General features: G+C 33.2%; 1 protein-coding gene and 2 non-coding genes across 4 annotated transcripts; 1 reads left to right on the top strand and 2 right to left on the bottom strand.

The window, feature by feature from the left end:
• Positions 1 to 412: 412 nt before the first annotated feature.
• LOC126975243 (uncharacterized) lies at positions 413 to 22,871 on the bottom strand. 2 transcript variants are annotated; one of them, XM_050823047.1, is made up of 6 exons: positions 22,720 to 22,871; positions 9,074 to 9,308; positions 3,989 to 4,113; positions 1,376 to 1,507; positions 950 to 988; positions 413 to 601 (listed from the first exon to the last, which is right to left on the bottom strand). In XM_050823047.1, the coding sequence occupies exons 1-6, from the start codon at positions 22,814 to 22,816 to the stop codon at positions 429 to 431; spliced, it is 801 nt and encodes a 266-aa protein (XP_050679004.1). In that variant the 5' UTR covers positions 22,817 to 22,871; the 3' UTR covers positions 413 to 428. The 2 variants fall into 2 exon arrangements, with proteins under 2 accessions (XP_050679004.1, XP_050679005.1); XM_050823048.1 differs by lacking the exon at positions 950 to 988.
• Positions 4,200 to 4,271, bottom strand: Trnaa-cgc (transfer RNA alanine (anticodon CGC)). Its single transcript has one exon. It is a non-coding gene; the product is annotated as a tRNA-Ala (tRNA).
• Trnas-uga (transfer RNA serine (anticodon UGA)) lies at positions 8,346 to 8,419 on the top strand. Its single transcript has one exon. It is a non-coding gene; the product is annotated as a tRNA-Ser (tRNA).
• Positions 22,872 to 23,461: the final 590 nt, after the last annotated feature.

Below are 23,461 nucleotides of genomic sequence, written 5' to 3'. Positions count from 1 at the left end.
CAGGTATTTATCCTTTGTATATGACAATAAATATATCATTCATATTTAAGATTTAGTTGTGCAGTGCATTTAATTATTGACATACATAAGGACCTGAATATTATCATTATCACAATAAATTTATTAACCCAGAGAGCACATATCCCAAGCTAAGAATCATGCCCCTTAGACTGCTTACAACTCAACACTCACATATTTTTTAACACTATATGCATATCTATATAAAAATCATGTATCACTAGCACACATTATTCAGGCCTTTTTTTATATATTTACCAGTGTTATTATTTCATTATAATTTAACCTGTCACACTTTGTTAAAGGCGAAGGCTTTGTTAAATACATGTATATAGTATTAATTTGTAGAATAGAATTGCTGTAAAGTTTGCTTAAACAAATAAAAATAGAGAAACAGGTTTTTTAAAGATTTATTTATAATTGTAAATATAGTAGTTTTTGACAGGAACAGTGGCTGCAAATATTCTGAAGTTGTCGACTACAGCATGCATTAGTGCCACAGTTATTTCATTCGCCAAGTGATCCAAAATTGCTGTCTTTGATAGCATAACTTGTTCTATAGCAAATGAGTCTCTACTCCCACCTGAAATATAATTACATATATATGTGATGATTGAACTTATGATTTTTTGTGACCGAACCAATAACCAGGCTAGGTATAAGGCTTAAGAAGTCTATTCTAGAAGTTCAATCCACAATTATTCTTTTAACCTTAAACCAAACAGAATAAATGACATGCATAATAATTGTTAAAATCCTATAAGGGACATGTTAAGAGTAAAAGTGTTCTGTGCATCTGTCCCTATGTTGTCCCTATTTTTGTCACAGATTTATTGAATGTATAAACATTCAATAAATCTGTGAAAAAAATAGATATAATACATGTGCGTGGTTTTTGCTCTTACAAAATAAAAGTTTTTTTCAAATTTACCTGATTTCAAATCTTCTGCTCTATCTAGATTTACTATTTCTGTGAACAGAGGATAGTGCAGAAAAATTGTTATATTAGTAGATGTTATGGGTAGCTACTTAATGTATTAGTAAACTTAATAGATATAATGAGCTGATATCACAAGTATAATTGGGTTATATCAATATCTATGAAAAGATTTAGGAAATTGGTACCTAATCCCATTAAAATTATAGGAGTAAGCAAAAAAATAGTCTCTAGAAAAGTGGTGAGGGCTAATTATAATTACTGTAATATTAATATTTAGTAGTTACATTATACATAGTCAGTTTTATAAATTATTATAGAAACAAATGAATAAAGATAGATTTAGAGAGTTTTAAATTAAATCAGCATTGCTATGGGTTAAGTAGGTGGCCAGCTAAATAATAGGTTACAATATCTCACCTGGTTGAAGGAAAAATAGTGGTGTCTTTGAATTCCTGACTGCTATCCGTTCCTGACCAATAACTATGTAATCCTCATTATCATATCCACGTTGTCCATACCAGGAATAAGTTATGTTACTTTCCACATTATCTGGGAAATAAATTGACATTGACAATATTAAATAAGTAAATATTACTACATACCTAACTATTTGTATTTGCCAATCAAAATCAAAACGTTTATTGAACTCATAACATTGATTTACAATGGCTTAAGTTCAGTCATACACTAAATTTCATAATAATAAATAAATAATATCAAACAGATAAAATTAAAATAAAACAAATCAAATAAGTAATATAAATAACATCAAATAATTAAAATCACATAAAACAAATCACACTTTAAGTAGATCAATTCAATTCCAGGCTGCTTTATCATTTAAATAATCTTGGATATTGTAATAGCCTTTGCTGCTTAATTTACTTTTTGTGTAGGCTTTGAATTTATTTATAGACATATTTGCTATATGTTCGGGGAGTTTATTATAGAAGCGAACACACTGACACCTAAAGGAATTACTGACTTTATGGAGTCTTGTGGCAGGCATGACAAGTCTACCCCTATTTCTAGTATTAATACTATGTAAGTCACTTAGTTTTGTGAACTTATTTTTATTCTTTTGTACAAACATCAAATTCTCGTAAATGTATTGTGAGGCCACTGTCATAATACCTATTTCTTTAAACTTATTCTTTAACGAAATTCTAGATCCCATGTTATAAATGGCTCTAACGGCTCTCTTCTGCAGCACAAATATCGTATCGATCTCAGCAGCATTACCCCATAAAAGGATACCATAGCTCATAATGCTGTGGAAGTAACTAAAATATACTATTCTGGCCGTATCTATGTCAGTCAGTTCTCTTATCTTCTTAACCGCATATGCTGCAGAGCTTAATCTGTTTGCTAAGGCAGATATATGGTCACCTCACTGAAGCTTCTCATCTAGAGTTATACCCAAGAACACTGTCTTATTTACAAGATCCAACATTTCTCCATTTAATTTAATATGTGTGTTAATCTTTTTTACATTTGGTAATATGAATTTTAAGCATTTCGTTTTCTTACCATTCAAAAGAAGATTGTTTACTTTGAACCATTGTTCTACCTTAGAAATAGCATTATTTACATGTTCAATAGTAGTTGCATGTCGATTAACTTTAAATAATAGTGATGTATCATCCGCAAACAATACTATATCATGTGTGTTCTTTATAAGATAGGGTAGGTCATTGATATAAACTAAAAACAGAAATGGTCCGAGAATTGAACCCTGCGGGATTCCTAACACGGAGCCTGAAGACCTTACACTATTAACTTCAACATACTGTATCCTGTTATTCAAATATGAGATTAATAAATTTAATGCACTAATTACTTTCTTTACTATTATGTTTAATTTGTGAATGGCTCTATAAACTGGTTAGTGTTCTATTTTCCATATTTACCACGGAGAGTGTTCAAAAGAACTCTCTGGCCTGATCTCTGCGATTAAATTCCACCATCGCCCCACTTGCCATAAACAAAAATATTCCTCTCCAGTTTCCATTTTGCAGTGTTTCCATGTTATATGTCTGGATGGACATGGATATGTAACTCAACGCTGTGACGACTCTGGTGTTGCAACAGAGTAGGTGTAGGAGACGGAGGTAACTTAGGAACAATCAGGTGACCAATAGGTAGGTACGCTCGATTGCCTTTTTTATTTATTTTTAAAAATTCTGAGTGGCACTACAATTACGCTCGTCACGTTAAGACATAGGATGTTAAGTCTAATTTGCCCAGTAATTTCACACAATTTACACATTACTGCTTCACGGCAGAAAAAGCGCCGTTGAGGTAGGTACCTGCCCATAATCTAGCCAGCATCCTGTGCAAAGGAGCCTCCAACTGGTATACATTCCACATAAAGGCTACAACTATTACGGAAAACATCAGAATAAAGGAGAAAAAGTGAAAAGAAACGCATTGCCACCCTTTAAGATCGTCAAGTAAGTGGGCAACTACCTACACTAAGTCTATACCTATTTATAAAATTATATAGATGTCTAGATATTCATGCAGGCGAACAATACCTGCCTGCGTATTGTCAAAGATAGCAAAACATTTGCAGGTCTTTTTTGGGATCATCAATTCTTCCGTAGTATGCTGAGGGCATTTTTAAAGTAGGTATGATATGTAATAGGTAGGTATATTGATTACCATTTTGCACTTACCATCAAACATACCTACTAGAAATTCTAAAGTTTAATTAATTTTAAAGGTTTAAACCAGTTTCAAAGAAATTTGGTCATTGTGAAGGAAAAAATGGGAACCATTAATTTATATCTCGGTGGTGATAGAAAATTATTTAAAACACCAGTATTTTGTAATAAGGAACTACCTACCAACCTGAACATTTAATAAGGCTTCAATTCGAAAATTATGTTTGACAATAATTTAGGTAATTACACCCAGGCCATGTTACACAACGGATGAAACAGTATGTAGGTAGGTAATAGTAGGTGCCAAGTATTTCAAGTACCCATTAGTTAATTCGCTATTTAAGTTAGTATTTTTAAAGCTTACCAAAATCCATTGTGATGAATGCGACAGCAGGTTCTATGTTTCTTGATAAACGCATAGTGATGACTCCAGTTACATGTAGATCACTAATTAACCGTACACTGTTCTTACCATTCTGATTGTTAAACCTTAAAATAGAAAAATAACTTAAAAAAAAGAAATAAAAATATGATATAATATATTTATTGATAAATCAAAACAAAAAAAATTCATTTGGAGATGCTGGGATTTGAACCCAGGACTTTCAGCATGCGAAGCAGACACTCTACCACTGAGTTACATCCCCGATGATCCGTATGCTGAAATTATGTTATGGTTTATTTAAACTCAAAACAGAATAATAAAATGGTAAACATAATTAATTGTTTAGTGTATGTAGTTGCAATGAATATACTAGGACAGTAACTTAAATGGGGGACTACAATGTGATACCTATCAGTAGTCTAGACTTACTTTTTGATATATTATGATATAGGTAGTATCATATTATTATAAGTTGTAATTAATTTAAATCATAATAACGATAATTAGGTACCTACTATACATATTATTTCTGCTTTAGTCCAGCGTTGGGCTTAACTACTTTTGTTTTCCGGTTTGTAAGGTGTGGGTGTCGATTTAATTATACACGAGACTTTGCATCTTAAATTTCAGCATGATTGCCGTAGTATTACGTCGTGATCTGGGTCGTATCGCGATACATTACCTACTTCTTAGGTTCTTCGTTTTGTGATACGTTTCAACTTCCATAATAATATTACCGACAGATACCTACAGTTGATTCCGCTTGTTTTTGGTGCCTTACCCCTTGTTTACACCAAGAAACAAGTCAAAAACTTGTTTTATACAAAACTTGTAGAATACCTTGTCAAAACATAATTACTTGTTTTTAGCCTGTATTGCAATTGTCTGAAACATTCTTGCGTTCACACTGTGTTGCCAACAAGTTATTATACAAGTATAAAACCTATTTGCTTTCACATATTATAGATTTAAGACATGTCTGATATAATCTGATACATTGACAGCATTCACACCATCATTAAACATACATGTTTTTAACAAGTATTGTTATTTTTATTGAAGTTTATGTATAATACTTATTTAAAACAAGTTGTATACTAACTATATCCATGCTTGGTGGATTATGTTTTAAACATTTTCCGGACAGACCGCTTTTTTTTAGTGGAAAAGAAGAAGATAAATGGTGTGGTCAAAGATCTTTATGAGCAATTTTTATCTGGGCTTATATTAAGATATTCTTTCGATACTTATATATAATAGTCTCGCAAGCATGAGTAATTTTGCCTTTGATATCCGATGCAAATACAAAAGAAGAATATGAAAAAAATGGGCGTACGCCTTCTTTCAAGGCCCACAACGCTCCTGTGATTCCTCTGGTGTTGCAAGAGAATGTGTGCGGCGGTGATCACGTATCACCAGGTGACCCGTGCGTACGCTCGTTTGTCCTCCTTTTCCATAAAAAAAATAATTGCACTGCTGGAGTGATGGCATCTCGATACTGTGAATTATTCTGCTAAGAAAAGTGTGGTGCAACTTTTTGAAGTAAATTCTCCAAATTTTCTCCAATGCAATCAATCAATGAGGAACGATAGGCCCTTTCTTGCTGTTGTCTCCTCAAAAATGATCGCGACCAATACTTGCGTGGGTTTCTTGAATTTCCTTCATTCTGTATGATGTAGAAGTATTCTGCTACTGATGAAGCAAATTTCCACAGTACCTTCACTTTCTTTTGTCTGTGCCAGTGTTTAAATTCCCTTTGGTCTGTACCGGTGGGTAATTGTGTTGTCAAATTCATTAACTTCTGCACTGACATGTCTTAAACAAGTTTAGCTACAAGCCAACAACAAGTATAAAATATGACAAACGTGACAAACAATTCCATCTGACAAGTTTCATACAAATATTGTCTACGACAAGTTTTATGCTTTTGTATTTTGAAAACATTGCATACAACTTGTGTCTGTAATTTGCATGAAACTAGTCAAATACGTGTATAATACCTTGGTGTAAACGAGGGGTTATACTAACCCGCTACGGCACGCTATGATGGCCGTTTTGACATATTATAATAGTGATGTGAAATGTCAAATTATTCTCGAAAATTGACAATTGACAATAAAGAACAGTAATTTGCTCCTTCAATGTAATTATTAATTATTACGAAACTTCATGAGTGGACAAACGTCAAAACGGCCATCATAGCGTGCCGTACGTATAGTAACTTTATTGATAGTTTAGTAGTAAACTTTACGTATTACCTAATATTCATATTCTCTTATTAACGCACTGTATACGTACATATTATAACGGCAGCTTCTTTACTTGTGCAATGAGATCTTGATCCTAGTGGAACCAGAGGGAAGTTATAGATTTATTTATTCTGGGACCATGATTTAAACGGACGGATGCTTTGAAATTTCAGGATAACCGTAATGTTTTGAGAAAAAATAAGTAACACAGTTTTGCAACTGCCAGTGAACGCGGCTTAAAAAATTTTCTTCATAATTGGTGGCTACACCTACGTTCAATGATTATTACCAGTTTTTGTGGTCACAGCATTAGGGCGCAATATATGCATGTCGGCCCCCGCACCCTCTATAAATGGGTTTCTATTTTTGATTATTGCACTTTCAATTACAGTGCTCTAGATTAATGCCGAGACAACTTCTGTGGGTATTAATCTGCTCCGCATAACTAAAATATGCGCAAATTACCATATCCACTTGATATTACATATCTACTAGCTGACCTGGCAGACATTGTTCTGTTCTTAATAAAAAAAAAAACTTGCGGGTGGAATTTCGTAAATTCATGTAGATGTTATGGACTGTTAAAACTATGACAAAAGATAAGTCTGTAACGAAAGAGGTTTTAGCTAGGTAGGTACCTACTTTATGAAGCAAGACGAGTGATAGAAAATGGATAATATGCATAATAATTATCTCGGTGTTGTTCGACATCGTTTTTCTGTGGAAAAGACTTTGGTTTAGGCTAATTTAAGTAGTTGGATAGTTAGTTACTTTAAAGAGCCTATTTGTCGAGTGGTAAGTATGTATATTTTACATATTTTCCCACGTCTAGATGTATACATTTCGGGTGGTAAGATAGGTAGTTTAATAAATAAATCATATCGGAACCTAGAATTACTCTACACTACACACTAACGGCCTTGCAAATAAAATTGGCATAAAGTTATAACTAATCATAAACCAAGAATATGTAAAATGTTTACAAATAGACATTTTGCTTACGAATTGTTTGTTCGGACGTTTAACGTTTCCCGCATTTGTTTGCAAGGCAGCTTGTCATTCGGAAAACTTCAGAATTATCATTGTATTGACAGTGTTGTCAACGATGTTGTAAACATTTTGCTTACGATTGGTTTATTCGGACGTATCACGTTTCCCGCGTTTATTTGCAAGGCAGCTTGACATTCAGAAAACTTCAGAATTATCATTGTATTGACAGTGTTGTCAACGATATTGTAAGCATTTTGCATATTCTTTGTTTATGCTTAGTTATAACTTTATACCAAGTTTATTTGTAAGACCGTAAGTATTTTATTTATTTAGGCTTACAAACTAAATACATAATTTAACTCTAATAAGATAAACAATTATTATAGTTAAGTGTTACTATTTATATATTATTATGGAAATTAAAAACTTATAAGTAATGAATTAATTACTAATTACGTATTTCCTTATCAATATTTTATTATTTTCAATGATATTGACTTTTTAAAGTTAAACTTTGAAAAAATAACAATATTATGATCTATCTAATTTAAATATTTTAGTATAGTATACACACATGAATTGAATGGGAGACTTGAAGCCGTATTTATTTCTATAAAAATTAATTAATATCTAATAATGGGGAATAAGTACCTATTCGAAAATTACATGTCTTGTTTTATTTAAGTTTACTTAATTTTATTTTTGAACTATGAGTGTTGTTTCATAAAATATATTTTTGTGCACAATATTATTTCTGTTCATAATTAAACAGAAATAATATAAATAAATTTTTGTTTGAAAGATTAGATTTTTTATGTTTACTTGCGTAGCAACTTATCCATAGGCGTCTGCAGAATACCAGAATTGTATAGATAGTTTCACAACATAAAGCCTTTTGGTTAAAAGTTTATGTCTATGTGTATGATTATTATTTTTATACACAAATAAAATTTGAAAAACAAATTTTTATGAACGATGCGGGATTCGAACTCACGACCTCCGGCGTTCCGTGCGGGTGCTCTAACCAACTGAGCTAAACGTTCGAGTACCGCCTACTATAAAATTCTGTTTACTTTGTTCAACTCTCAGGTTGTGGCGAACGGTTAGCTCAGTTGGTTAGAGCACCGGCACTGAACGCCGGAGGTCGTGGGTTCGAATCCCGCATAGTTCATAAAATTTTGTTTTTCAAATTTTATTTGTGTATTAATCCTAGAACTGAGGGTTATCACTTTAAAAACATAACATATTATTATTTTTATGTTTGCAAATACGTTTTTGAACCAATTAAATATATTGTCTTTCTTTCTTTCAATTAAGTATCTACTGGCACACTATTGCGAATATATTGGAGAACATCTGGACATATTTAAGGTTGTTTCAGAGTTTATAAAGGACTAGTACTTATGTGATTTTTTGGCCTTCGTTTTTTAAAGTCTGAAAAAAAAAATCAAAACTTTTCTGCGTCGCCTATGAACAATGCTTTGGGCAGAAATCACCTTCAACCTTCAGAAATATAAGAGTATTGATATGATAACTTACTTCCTATACAAATGATTTAAGTTTTCTTTAGTGTTAATTCCGCCAATATTTATCTTTAAAACAATTCTACACGTTTTTCGCCTCTACACGAGGCATCCTCAGGACGTGTTGTCTCGCCAAAATCTAGCACGAGACTCAAGATCTGGCATGAGACTCGAGTCTCGTGCCAGATTTTGGCGAGACAACGCAAGGCGAATATTGGCGGAATTAACACTAAAGAAAACTTAAATCATTTGTATAAATATGTATTTCCGCAAAGTAACGCCTAATTCAATAAAAAACTTACTTCCTATCGGATAGTTTGCTCCAAGTGGCGCCGGTAACATTCACCTTGCGCAGTACGAACGACACCTGTTCATTGGGCACTGCCACTGACACACTGTTCAGAATTAAAGGGTCAATGCGGTGCATTCCCATGTGACCCTCGTTCATCAAGAAGAAAAACGTTCGAAAGCCACGCCGGAGACACTCGATGTCATCAGCTCGGCATGCAGGAAAAGGCAGCGGTGTATTGGTTGGTACTGAAAGAAAAATTACTGACTTTTAGGGTGAGATCTATAAAGACTTTACTTATATAAAACTTTGATGAGTGTTAGCTTAGTATTTTTAGTCATTTATAGTCATTAGACAGCTGAAATTATGTTGAGCTTAAGCTAAGATTGCCAAATACAAAAATCAAATTCGCGTTTTATTACACTCAGCATAGTGTTACGTAAGTAATGTCTGAGCAAAGTCTAAGTACTTACAATCTATAGATCTCAGCCTTACACCCTTTACGGTATTTGAGGTAATTTCTCGTAAAGCCGGGTCTGCTGCGCCAATTTTTTAACAAATACCTAACTAATATAACAAAACATGTTAAAAAACATGTTAGCAAAACAGTCCGTCCGCTGTACCTACCTGTTTTTGTTTCATTTCAAAAATGAGTTCCGACGAAGTGCATCCAGCATTTTGTATAAGTATACCTATAAGATCTACCAATGTGACAACCCAAAGAACCGGTCTTTCTGTTATCAGTTGTATAGAAAACCAAGTATTTTTAATTATTTCACTCCATCACAAACAAAACCCCCCCTAAATAGAATAATTATCGCTAGCTACGTCTTCATTCAGTGAACGTTAACAGATTTCCCTTCCCGCAGGCGAACGCAGGTGATGATGTCCATTTCTCTCGGTAAACATGTTAAGATGTTTTATTTAACAAAACTGTTAAGCCACGCCCCTAATCTGTTTATATTTATTATGTTAGCGAGTCTTTTTACTCAGTAGTAGTGCAATCAATGATATTTAAAAGTCCTTTTTTAATACTATAATATCATTGAGTGTAACTCACTCATTCGGAGGCCGTACTTCCTCTATACCTATTTCTAACGCCAAAGGACAACAAAACTGAGAAATTTAGTTTCAATGGTCTTGACTGTAAGTTCTCACTGACTATGCAGCCACTATAGAGAGATCCCCATTTATGTTATATTCGGTATATAAATCACATCATAACGGCAGGTACATTTGCATGTAAACTGCACATATAAAGCCCTTGTTGCCATGAATCAGCTTAGTAAATGATCTTGAGCTTTGAACACATTCAATTCCCTGACGTTAAGTCAGTGGCGTAGCGTGTCTTGGCGGGGCCCCGTATAAAAATTTACTTGGGGGCCCTTGTGAAGGGAACGATTTCTCACAAAAGAAAAAAAAATGTTTCCATAAAATTAAAAGAAATATTTATTTATCATAGTTATCTGTCACTTTTTCCAAAATTTTTACAAACAGTTCAAATGAAATATACACTCTCCTTGCCCCTTGTTTTCGGGAAACAGCAAAAGTTTTTATTAATTTTTGCTTAAGCACGTCGGGGGCCCCATATAATTGATACGGCGGTAACTACACCCCTCACCTGACACCTGAAAACCTGACTGTATGTCTGACAATAATAATGACATAATAGAGTCTTCCAGCTTCTTACTTGCAGACATAACTTATATTGTAATTAACTCCAATGGGAGTGTGTGTCCAGTGAATATAGTGATGAATAAATAATATTAGATCCCTGTTTATTTCTTTTACAAACCTGTTTAACTTAGATTATATTATAGCAATGATTATATTGTAAAATTATGCCTCCAATATTTTATCAGGCGTTTAGATTTTTGTTAAAAAGTTGAAAAAATCTTATGTAAGTACTTGAACTTTTTGTTGTTTATAAGAACAGTTCACTACTAAATATAATAAGAAATTCAAACATAAAACCGGTTTTATAACATTCGAAGATTTATTTCATCACTAAACAGAATCAAATGATAAATTGACACCTTTTTCGCTTATTTTTATTGACTTTATAGGAAGGCGAATATGCTGGTCAAGTTTGTATATTAGTATGTATGCACTGTAATATAAAATCATCATATACCTATAGTACAAGCTATTAAAGTCTGTGCATTTTATTGTATTACCGCACTGTTACTGGGTACCTTAAAATTTATGTGAAAAATTCAGATAAGTAACCAAGTTTTTGGTTTTTTATGTTTATCTTTTCCAAAAAAATACCTTTTTTCCACGAAATTTCGTGAACAAATACCTTTTATTATCCCAAATACAGTGTCATTTTTATCTGTAGATCTTTTTATTACCTACAAATTTGCTATTCAACCTTTTTCCATATGTCTTGTAATTTATTTTTCCTTTCATTCTTGTTATATTCTCATCCTTTTCCAATGGGTTTCATCTTGCTATTATTATTTTTTAACTTTTTACCATTTTTAAAAGCTTCCACTGGTCTAAACGTTAACACTACACACAACACAAATAGACACCTATAGACACATACATACATTCACACATAATTTATATATATCACCGCACTCGCCGGTGAGTGCGAAGGCACTCCAAACCAGTTTTAGAGTCCATTGGGCGAACAGATATATTAGATCGTTAGTGATCTTCTCTCCATCCAGCTTATTGTGTAGGCGTCCGAGGTTCGAGTCTCCTTCCGAGACGACCCCCCCGTTTGCTACATTTTCGGCCTCCAAGGCCCCCGCCTGGCTTCGATGTAATCGCCTTTAGGGCTATCAGCACAGAGGAGGTTTTTAGTCGTTAGGGGTCAGGGGATTACATATTATGGGCCCCGTTTCAGGGTCGGCAATCCGTAAACGTATTTTCCTCCTCTCAAAAAAAAATAAAAATAAAAATCATCATTTCATCATGTGGTTCATATAATATGGTTTAAAGTTTTAATATTGAAAACGTCTTTACGAGCCTAGAGGCTATAAGAATGTTAGTACCAATATAGACTTTGAAAACGCTATGTGCCTTAAAAAAAATTTAAAAAAACATAACTGACTTCCAAAACAATAGATATAATATGCCATTAACACTCCGTAGATCCATGGCTGATATTACGACTATTATAAAAATTGCTCAGGGTAAGATTGACAGTCCAACCTTGTTATCTAAAATAAACCTCAATATACCGTACCAACATTATAGAAAAAAGAATCTCCTCCATATTCCACTCATGCGCACAAACTAAAATCATCCGAAATAGATCTTTTTTGTTCCAGTTTAGGTAGTGTTAAGAAACATATTATACAAGATTATTTGCAAGTCACAGAAAACTAATACAATGACAACATAATATATGTATACTTTAAGTCAATTTAAATTGTAAAAAAGCGTAGTTAACTAGTACATAGTAATGCCTTTAATTAGTTTAAGCATTTGTAAAAACGTGAAAAAAAATACTATTTAATACCTATTTGTGGAGGCTTTTAATTGGCCTATATATAAACATGTAGATATATGTTTTTGTATTGACGGCTGTTAGCCACCCTATGAAAATAAAATAAAATAAAATAAGTAAACAATATTATGAAGCTTTAAATTTTATTTTTTTTACTTGTATAGTGGTAGACCACACAATATAGATATTAGGATGATAATTTTAAATTTTTGATAGAATAGTTAATAGACCTATCTGTTATTCGAAATGTGATTTATTAATAAATATTCTTTATATTATGATGATTATACAATTAAATTTATGCTTAAAATCCTAACTTTTATCTACCGCTTTCTCCTCCTCCATTTTGATGCATTGTCTTCGGAATCAAGATAATTTTGCTATGTACTTGGTCCGTTTATAATATGTTTGTGCCAAGTTTTATTGTTCTACTTTTGAGACAACCTAAGATAGCTGTTTAGGTTTATGAACTCGATTCATGCCTACGTTTGGTCTCGGGTAAACGATTCCTCTTATATATATCTAGAATATTCTTGTAATTCACATTTTTTTTCTAGCTGTATAAAAATATCATTTTAAAAAGTGACCCGAAACAGGAATAAAAGTCAACGTGGGACGAAACAGGAATGTGGGTCGAAAACCCGGGGCGAAACAGGAACAAATCTTCAATGCAGCTATGAACGTAAGCGCTTTGCAATTTGATTACAGGCAGTTAGAAATTCTACCACAGATCGCCCCTAAGTTACTGTAAGTCGTTAAGGAGTCCCATTGATCACCATATTCGACTACGACAACTACTTGATCATAACTAAGTTATGGTACATGACTTAAATATCCAAATAGCATAAAAAATTCGGCTGAGTATCGTTAATTTGAAAGAACGAAGAAGAAGTGAACAGAAGAAGTAATCAGAACCTATCTACACCAAACTATCTTTGAAGTATATTCTTTCCATAAAAAAAAAATCATCAAAATCGGTTGGCGCGATATTGAGTTATTCGTAAATTTATCATCCACTTTGCTCTACGTATGTATAGCAAATTTAAGAATTTTATGGTTTTTCTCATGGATGCCATTGTAAGATCTGGACCAAATTACAATGGGACCACACGGGAAGCACCAGCATTCAAATAAAAAATAATTAATTAACAATAACAAGAATTATCGAAAATCGGTTCACCTAGTCGAAAGTTTTGAGGTAACAAACATAGAAATAAAAATACCGACGAATTGAGAACTTCCTCCTTTTTTGAAGTCGGTTAAAAAAGGTGGTTCATCTTTCTAAAAGGCCGATAACGTTCCTGTGATTCCTCTGGTGTTGTCAGCGGCGGTGATCACGTACCATCAGGTGAGTCGTACGCTCATTTGTCCTCCTCTTCCATAAAAATATATTGATTTCTTTTAGATTTAAGCTCATTATTATTTATATATTATAATATTAACCTTAGACTTTTACATTATGCTATTTACTTTTATATAAATGCACAAACGATTCTGATTAGAATTTTTAAGTTCCGGGGTCTTTGAACCACAGTTTATAAATGCCTTGAAATGGCGTACAAAATTAACACCTCAATTCAATAAATCATCCATTAACGTTTGAAGTAAAATTTAGCCCGATCATGGCTGAGTTATCACCTACTATTAAATAAGAACAACTGATAATGCTAAATATTCAAATAACAGGTTCATAAAAGAATTATATGTACAAGTTTATGCGTTGCTTGTTTATTTGGGTTTATAATTGCAGAGAGTTTTTACGTTACAACAAAAAAAAGGTAAATAATGGTACCTACCGGGACTCGGCAAACAATGAGCCCCTATTAGTCTGTAACCACAAAAAGTATTTGCTATGCTGTTTGTACAAGCAGGGCCGGATTTAGGGGAGAGTAACCGGGGCTACAGTCTCGGTAATCCACAAAAGAGGGCCCCAACAATAGAGACATCCAATGAAGTATTTAGTATGTTATATAATAAAACAATCTTGATCAAACGTAGTTGATTTCACAAAATATATTTATTGTAAAACTCGACTGAAAAAAAATGACAATTTTGTTTTGAAAATAATTTGGGGCCTTGGAGCCTCCACTCTTATGTTGCCCCGAGACCCCCAGGCCTCTAAATCCGACATTGTGAACAAGATTTATCCATATTCTGTTTTACACGTGTTAAAATAAGTTCAGGATAGAGATTAAACATTATCTAGATACAGCTATTTGTTATGTTTGCTAATATTATATAAATTAAACATAAAAAATAAGTCTTATGTTAGTTAGTTATTTTCAAATCAAATCAATATCAAATTATTTTTATTGCAAGTCACATTATTTCAAAAAGGTGGTATATTAGATAGGTAGACACGCCCTGCAATTTTATATAAAATAAATGTTTTAACATAATAATATTAAGAAGCAGGAATACAGGTAATACTAAAATTATTATTAATATATCTATTTATTTCTATATCATCTAAAGATATTTCAACAAAATCTCACACTTAGCATAATTAAAGAATTCGGTTAAATCATAGAAGCCTTTTGTAACTAAAAATAAAGTGTGTGTGTACTTATGTATGCACGCAAGAAGTTAAAAAAGCAAAACACCTTAAAATTATTTTTTCCTCGTGCAACCTTTGACAATTAAGTATTAGATACCGCATACGGCTGTACGGGCTTGAACCCTTTGCCTTTCCTTATTATGGACGAATAAACCAAAAAAAACACATAACGTATGTTGTGTTACGCGCGCGCATCTTAAAATTTATGGACTCTGTGGAAGACTGTTCCTTTAAAACTACATTGGGGATTAAAGCCACGTTCGATGAAATTTGATTACTAAAAGAAGTAATCGTTATACCCGGGTCTTATTCAGTGTCATATCCCACTTCCTACTTCTGTTGACATCCTCTTATCCTCTGATAAACCTTGTGTATATAAACTTCTTTCCTCATTTATCCTATTAACTGATATTAAACTGTAAATAAGTAGTATAAGTAATAAGTATTCCATTATATATTATTTATTATCCTTTCCTGATACTATCAAAAATTTCGTTTGTTATTTTCTATTTTTTTCTAAGTAAATAAGTTTCCTCCGTTTTAAAAATAAATAAAGAAAAACTTGACAATGGCTCAATCGCTTAACGCGCAGAGCCAATAAACCACGAAGAAGAAGAAGAAGAAATAGGTACGGTGAGTTTCTTGTGTACATTCTTCTCAGGTCTGAGGCATACATTTTATAATGGCTATAATAATGAATAAAAATATTTAAATTAGAATACAGGTGGCGATGACGATGTTTGTGGTATGTCGTGCGATTGCTGCGATAAGTTGTGTCAAATATATAACTATTTTTTAGCCGACTTCAAAAAAGGAGGAGGTTCTCAATTCGTGGGTATGTTTTTTTATGTTTGTTACCTCAAAACTTTCGACTGGGTGAACCGATTTTGATAATTTTTTTTATTTGAAAGCTGGTGCTTCCCGTGTGGTCCCATTGTAATTGTCTAGATCTGACATCCATGAGAAAACTATAAAAGTCTTAGATTTGCTATACATACGTATAGCAAAGTGGATGATAAACTTACGAATAACTCGCCGAGTTGTTACTGTTTGAAAATAACCCTGATATTCGGGCATGTTTAGGCATAAGGCATGGGTCAAATATAAATACAGTGTGTAAAAATTGTGCTCTCGGTGGATTCCACATATTGAAGCACAAAAAACGTTTGATGCAATGTCATGCTTACCAGATTCAATGAAAGGGGGTCAAATTTGGTTTGGGACATAGTAACAGGCAGCGAAACGTGAATTTAACGCTAAAACAAAGTAACAAGCTAATGGGTTTTTCATCCAGAAACAACCAAAGTGGCGCGGTAGTCGTCAGTTTGTTTGTTTTGATTCATCTCTGAAAACACTTGACCAATTTAAAGTAACTAAGTCTACTTTTACTATAGTAAATGAATAAGGGCTGTGCACATAATACATATAAAGCCGTTGTTTATTCCGTGTGCAAACTCGCGGGCTACCATTAGTATAAGATAAATTTGAATGGTTTTATGCAACAAATAAAGTATTACTTTGAGGATAATGCTTATATATTATACATACATAATTCTTTGTTTGAAGGCCATGTTGCGTAGAGAATGTTACAATTAAAAATAATACGTTGTTACTCTTGAGTTATTATATTATAACAGTGTTAACTTTTACGAATTGAAATTATTATCAAAATGTGCATGTTAATATAATCTTAGATTAGCTTACAACCAGTTTTACCGGTTACTATAGGAATTTGTGCAAAATTGTACAGTGTTTAGAATATTCATAAACCATACCACCGAATGCCAATGCAATAAGTCCACAGCATTCTATTTAAATATATCTTGTTAAGTCAGCTGTCAGTTATAAGGATATATATCTAACAGAAATATGCTTATTAATAATTAATCGAGCATATATTATAACAACGAGGAAGTGTGCCATATAAATTTTTCAACTTTTTGTGGATATATTTTATTGTGGGTGTCTTTCTATATAGACCCTTGACATTTTTGCCAAACCTAGCCCAATATGACATTTTAACTTAAGACGTTGATCATTGTTGAAAATACCAGGATATTCGTTGGTAAGTTAAAATAATTATGAATGCAAAAAGACTTGTGTAGTAAATACAGTATTTTTGGATCTCGTGCAGTCTCTGTACTCTAATTCAACAATTTGCTTTGCGATCGTTTTCGCACTAAAATGCTTCATTTTTTGCCTGAAAAACATATTAAAGGAACTGTTTAGTGTTTGAACGATTCTAAACCTTGACGAAATAATCACATTCATGGGTACTTACGTAACTACGTAAACAAGAAAAAATTTAATAGTACCTACTTCTCAATTGCATTAAGGGTTTCAATTAGTTTTAATTAAACTATTAAATTTAAAAAATATTATGTACAAATTTAAGAAAAATGTAGTAAAAGGTCTCGTCATGCTTATTTATTTTATGAAAATCAGGGGCGAGACGAGCAGGACGTTCAGCTGATGGTAAATGATACGCCCTGCCCATTACAATGCAGTACCGCTCAGTATTTTTGAAAATGCCTAAACATTCTGAGCAGCACTATTGTTGCGTTCGTCACCTTGAGACAAAAGATGTAACGTCCCATATACCCAGTAATTTCACTAGCTACGGCTCCTTTTATGCACAGTAATGTTTACACATTACTGCTTCACCGTAGAAATAGGCACCGTTATGGTACCCATAATCTAGCCGGCATCCTGTGCAAAGGAGCCTCCCACTTGTAAAATACACAGTACAAAAATGTCATTGCTTGAGGCAGTGTTGTGGGCCGAGTCGTAGCTGTCCCTAAAATAAGGTCGAGAAAAGAAATAAGTGTCAGACGGACGGTACTCGTGGTATTGTTAATTTGTGTATGAAGGGATGTATCTACTGTACTTTTATGACATATATTTTTTTTATTTCTTAACATGTTAAGGTTAGTATAAAAATTTGTATATATTTGTATCACTTTGCATAGATATTTGAAATATTTCTAAAATGGTGAAGCTGTAAATATTTAATTTGAGACCAAAATAAATTAATTGTGACCAATATAAACGATGTGGGACTCGAACCCGCGACCGAATTGATCCGCTCAGTTGGAAGAGCGCTCGCACGGAACCCGAGAGGTCGCGGGTTTGAGTCCCGCATCATTCATAAATTTTGTTTTCCAATTTCAATTAAATTGTAAAAAAATTGCAAAGGATCTTTGCTACTTCTTCTCATTAAAGCTCAACTTAAATCGTAAATGTGATCCTTTGACCTAAATTAATAAACCAAAATTATCATTTTCTTAATGTTAACACCAGGAACAGACATAAACTTATAATGCCTACTACTCGGCTAAGTCGAGTTAGTAAGGCTTTTGTGGGGCGATGTGTATGCTTTTACAACAAGATCCCAGAAAATGTTCAAAATAAAAGTATTATGTTATTCAAAAGAATTGTTAAAAAACGTTTGTGTGGTAAAGGTTACTATAACATAAATGACTTTCTTAATGATACCACAGATTGGGAATGGAGTGACCGCCCTCAGGCTGTTAAATAATAAGTTTAATTGTACAATATTACTTTGTGAACATATTTTTTCGATAAAAAAAAAAGTCCGCTGAGTTTGTTGCGCCCGTTCTTCTCAGGTCTGAGGCATTCATTTTGGAATGAGTTCACGGCTGCCAGCCCTCCATCTATGTTACAAAGCCAATATTTTCAAAATTCTTGCGTGGAAAACAGTTTATATGCTTACAATCCTCCATATTCACTACTAATCTGAATAAATGAACCTACACAAAAAAGAACAAGCTATAAGAAAAACGTTTGCGTATTTTCTGCTTACTCTTCGCCTTAACACATGGTCGGATTTGGTACGGCCTCGCACCAATTGGTCCGGCACGGGCGTCGTACTCGGTACGGTTCCGAAGACAATAATAATAATTTGTGCGATGTATAATGCTACATACCGTCGAATATGGTCCGCTACCAGGAGCTCTACTCGCAAAATTGACAACGATATATTCGGAACGATACGATAATATTCCGAATATATCGCACCTACCCTAATCTAACACATGTTCGTATTCCATATCTTTTATCGTAACAACATCGTAACCATAGACTAATATTTTGATTTTTTTACGATGTTAGAGTGAATGAATTATGCATAAAACATAGTTTAGGCGCTAAGGACTCTGCACTACCAATTTGCATCATTTACATAAAATGTAAATATTCAAAAATAATTTAATGAATATAATATGACTATGTAAAAATGATGCCCCCAGACTGCGTCCGATGGTTCGGCCGGACCAAATCCGACGATGTGTTTAGGCGATTACATAAAAAGCTAGGCGTTCAGATGATTTTCGACTATCCAATCGTTCTTCTTACAAATGCGTCGAATAAGTTAGGTTACTAATTGGTTATAATGTCTTTAGAATATATTAAGATTTATATTTTATGCGTAGGTAACATACTCCTTCGGTATTGGCAACAGGTATTTGCATTGTCTAGTTTAAATCAGGAAATATTAAAATGACATATGCATGTTTTAAGAGATTGAATTAAATGATTTATAAATATTTAACATGTAGACAGATATTAGTTAAAGTGTGTGAATAGTCGAAAGAAATAAGACGACAGAATTCAAAATACTCAATATGTTACTAATGACGATAATTTTTTTATTCTTATTCAATAATTAAGCTTTTTACAAACACGTAGCTGTGCTTAATTAAAAACTCTTAGAAACTAATTATGTTGAGTTAAAAAGTGCTTTATGGTTAAATCTTTTCAGTTAGCTTGGAAAAATCTTAAACAGTTTTATGAAAATAAGGGACGAGACGAGTAGGACGTGCAGCTGATGGAAATTGACACGCCTTGCCCATAACAATGCACTGCCGGTCATCATTCTTAAAAAACCCAAAAATTCTGAGCGGCACTACAATTGCGCTCGTCACCGTGAGATATAAGATGTTAGGTCTCATTTGCTCAGTAATTTCACTAGCTACGGCACCCTTCAGACCGAAACACAATAATGTTTACACATTACTGCTTTACGGTAGAAATAGGCGCCGTTGTGGTACCCATAAACTAATCGGCATCCTGTGCCAAGGAGCCTCCCAAAGGAAAAATAGGGGATAGTAGAATCTTTTCAATAAAAGCTTCACGGAAAAAAATTGACTTATTACCAACTGACAAACTTGCAATGTCCATATTTAAGCAACAAAAAATTTATAATTGACTATTTCATTTATATTTAAAGTCGCGATATTGATTTTTTGCCGGTCTAAATTTATACTAATTCAAATTTAATTATTTTTATTATCGCTTATTGAATGTAAAAATCTACCGCCCATTCGAAAATTTATGTTTCAAATCTGAGCCGGCTAGATTATGGGTACAACAACGTCGCCTATTTCTGCCGTGAAGCAGTAAAATGTAAACATTGCTGTGTATCGGCCTGAAGGGCGTCGTAGCTAGTGAAATTACTGGGCAAATGAGTCTTAATATCTTATGTCTCAAGGTGACGAGCGCAATTGTAGTACCGCTTAGAATTTTTGGGTTTTTCAAGAATCCTGAGTGGCACTGCATTGTAATGGGCAGGGTGTATCAATTACCATCAGCTTAACATCCTGCTCGTCGCGTATTTTCATTTTCCTGTCAAAAAACTTCCATCCCAGCGCAGGCGTTCGCCAAGGATGCATAATATCACCGCTTCTGTACAATGTTTACACAGAACTCATAATGCGCATTACTCTCGAAGACTGGAAGGATGGTGTTACTATTGGCGGATACTAAATATCAAATTTGCGCTACGCCGATGATACTACTTTGCTTGCGACCAGTGTTAGTCATATGGACGAGCTACTTCTCAAGATGGAGCGCGTGAGTCTAGAGTTTGGATTAACCGCAGTAAAACCAAGGTGATGATTGTAGATCGAACCAACAATAACTCACCCGACCTCACGCAGATTAGGAACTGCAAAGACGTGCAATCTTACGTATATCTTGGTGCTTTAATCTCAAACAATGGAGGATGCGTAGTTGTTGCGATAGAAAGAACTGCAATGGACAAATTGAAAAAAATATGGAAGAACAGAAACATTACAAATGCCACGAAAATCCGGCTCGTCCAAACACTTGTTTTTCCCATATTTTTGTATGCTGCAGAGACGTGGACGTAGCGACAAACCGAGAAAAAGAAAATTGATGCTCTGGAGATGTGGTCGCATTCTTAAGTTCTTCAGACACGTCACGACACAGAGAGTGAGTGCATTGAGCGCCTTGTCGTTCAGGGCAAAGTGGAGGGCACTAGAGGGCGGGGACGGTCGCCCATGCGATGGACTCACCAAAATAAGTCCGCTGTGGGCGGTCCATTGAATGAGTGTACCAGACTGTTGTGAAAAGTGGCGAAGTCTTGTGGGGTGCATCACATATGCTCCAAAAGATTTCACTTCGTGATGATGACGACCGCTCTGTCAAGAGTGTATCGACGAAGAAGAAGAACAGGCATTTTTGTAAGATGTCTGAAAATTTTTCGTGAAAGTATACAGTATTGATTCATAATAAATAAAATTTTGCTGAAGGGGCTACGGAGTAAATAAAACCTTTAATCATATCATTTAGTCCTAGTCTTCTTCTCAAAAAGTTTGAATTTTTGAACGGTTTCTTCTTACACAGAAAAAAATTTTTGACCGTGGATGGCTCACTTTTATAAATAGACTCGCTAGAATTGTGAATGAGATAGTTTTCACATTATTATTAACAAAACAAAAATAAATATATCTATAAGATTTTTTGCACATCAAAATATATAACCTTTAAAATACGTTTGTGTGTGCACTTGTAATGTTACTACTATTAAAAACCTTCATTCAAATGCTGTAACAGTTAACACAATGTTGGTTTATAAACCACTAATTAAGAAAATGTTTAATAATAAAATACAAGCAGATTTTTCGCCGAAAAGAACAATCTGATTTAAATACTACGCTTCGCTTCCAAATTGCTACAAACGGTATGTTAACGTTGCCGTTTAAAATAATTATTCATTAAAAATAATTAACAGTTAACACAAACCACTTTATGATAATAAGTAACTCTATGTAACACAATTTCACCCGCAAATCACGATAAAATTTTGAGTGTGACCTTGTCCTTCGCTTTAAAGTAATTAACTTGTGAGCTAACATTAATTTACAATTTAAAATATTTTTAAAATTAGACACAGTTATTAAGTGTGACCTAAAAATATTCATGATAGTATTTTAAGGATTTATTATTTATAATTATGATTGTATTTTTGAAGTGTAAACTTTTGCGCACTGGGAATTTTATTTTGACCTTGAAGTCAATTAATAACATTTTAGAATAATTAGAACGGTAGTACTGTTTTTAGTTATATAAATACCCTATTAAAAAAAATATGATACGATTAATGTAAAATCATAATATATATAAAACAATTTTTATTGTCAATTAAACAACGTTAATAATTAATTAGTTATAGAAATACCTATCTCATTGTAATAGCAGTTTGCAAATAGTAAATTATATTGTTGTATTCATACGTTAAAATTAACATTCTTAATTATATTAACTTGTTTTATTTAATACTTTTAATGTTAAAATAGTTAATAAAAATAATACGTACCAATATCATATCTTCTAAAACTAATCCTTTGACTCTCAGATAATTTTGCACAAATGATTATTAAACAAATCGCAAATCTGTTTAGATTTAAATCCATTTTGGCGGCAATGTTAGCGGGAAAAAGGTCTGGTCGGGCGCAACACTTTTATACACTGCGGTTAGTGAACAAAGTGAAGCTTTTTCAAAAACGATCAAACATTAATTTTGTTCGTTATGCGTTGGCGTTGGTCAGATCATATTATTCCGTTACATGTCAAGTCTTTGCGTATTGTGATTGTAACATAGAATTTATGACCCATCAAATATTCCAAATTTATCATATTGTCTATGCCGTTAATCTATATATTATATACTAGCTGACCAGGCAAACGTGGTTTTACCATATAAATTATTTTTAGTTTTAAACCGTTTCTTGGACATTGTAACATTACTTTATTATTCTAAACTAAAAGATTTTTTTTTTCTAAAATAAACGTAGCCTAAGTTACTCCTTCTTACATTACCTACCTGCCAATAACAGTTCTGTCTAAATCGCTCTAGCCATTTCACAGATAAGCCGGAACAAACAGACATACAGACAATAATTGTAAAAAATGTCATTTTGGTGTATGTAAAAAACGGTTATTTCAATATTACAAACAGACACTCCAATTTTATTTATATGTATAGATTACAAATGTGTTTATATCACTATAGATCGGTAACAGTCTATACTTAAGCTAGCTAATACGGTGTTTTTGTG

The sequence above is a fragment of the Leptidea sinapis genome, chromosome 35 (assembly GCF_905404315.1).
Source record: "Leptidea sinapis chromosome 35, ilLepSina1.1, whole genome shotgun sequence".
Lineage (NCBI taxonomy): Eukaryota > Metazoa > Arthropoda > Insecta > Lepidoptera > Pieridae > Leptidea > Leptidea sinapis.
This window is presented reverse-complemented; position numbering and strand designations above follow the sequence as displayed.

What these genes read in the sequence shown, in the direction of transcription:
- LOC126975243 (XM_050823047.1), bottom strand. Translation starts at nt 22,816, where the DNA reads ATGGATTTAAATCTAAACAGATTTGCGATTTGTTTAATAATCATTTGT. An exon ending in AGCAAACTATCCGATAGGAA is followed by an intron (nt 4,114 to 9,073) that starts GTAAGTTTTTTA and finishes TTCTATTTTAAG; the next exon opens with GTTTAACAATCAGAATGGTA. An exon ending in ATTCATCACAATGGATTTTG is followed by an intron (nt 1,508 to 3,988) that starts GTAAGCTTTAAA and finishes TTTATTTCCCAG; the next exon opens with ATAATGTGGAAAGTAACATA.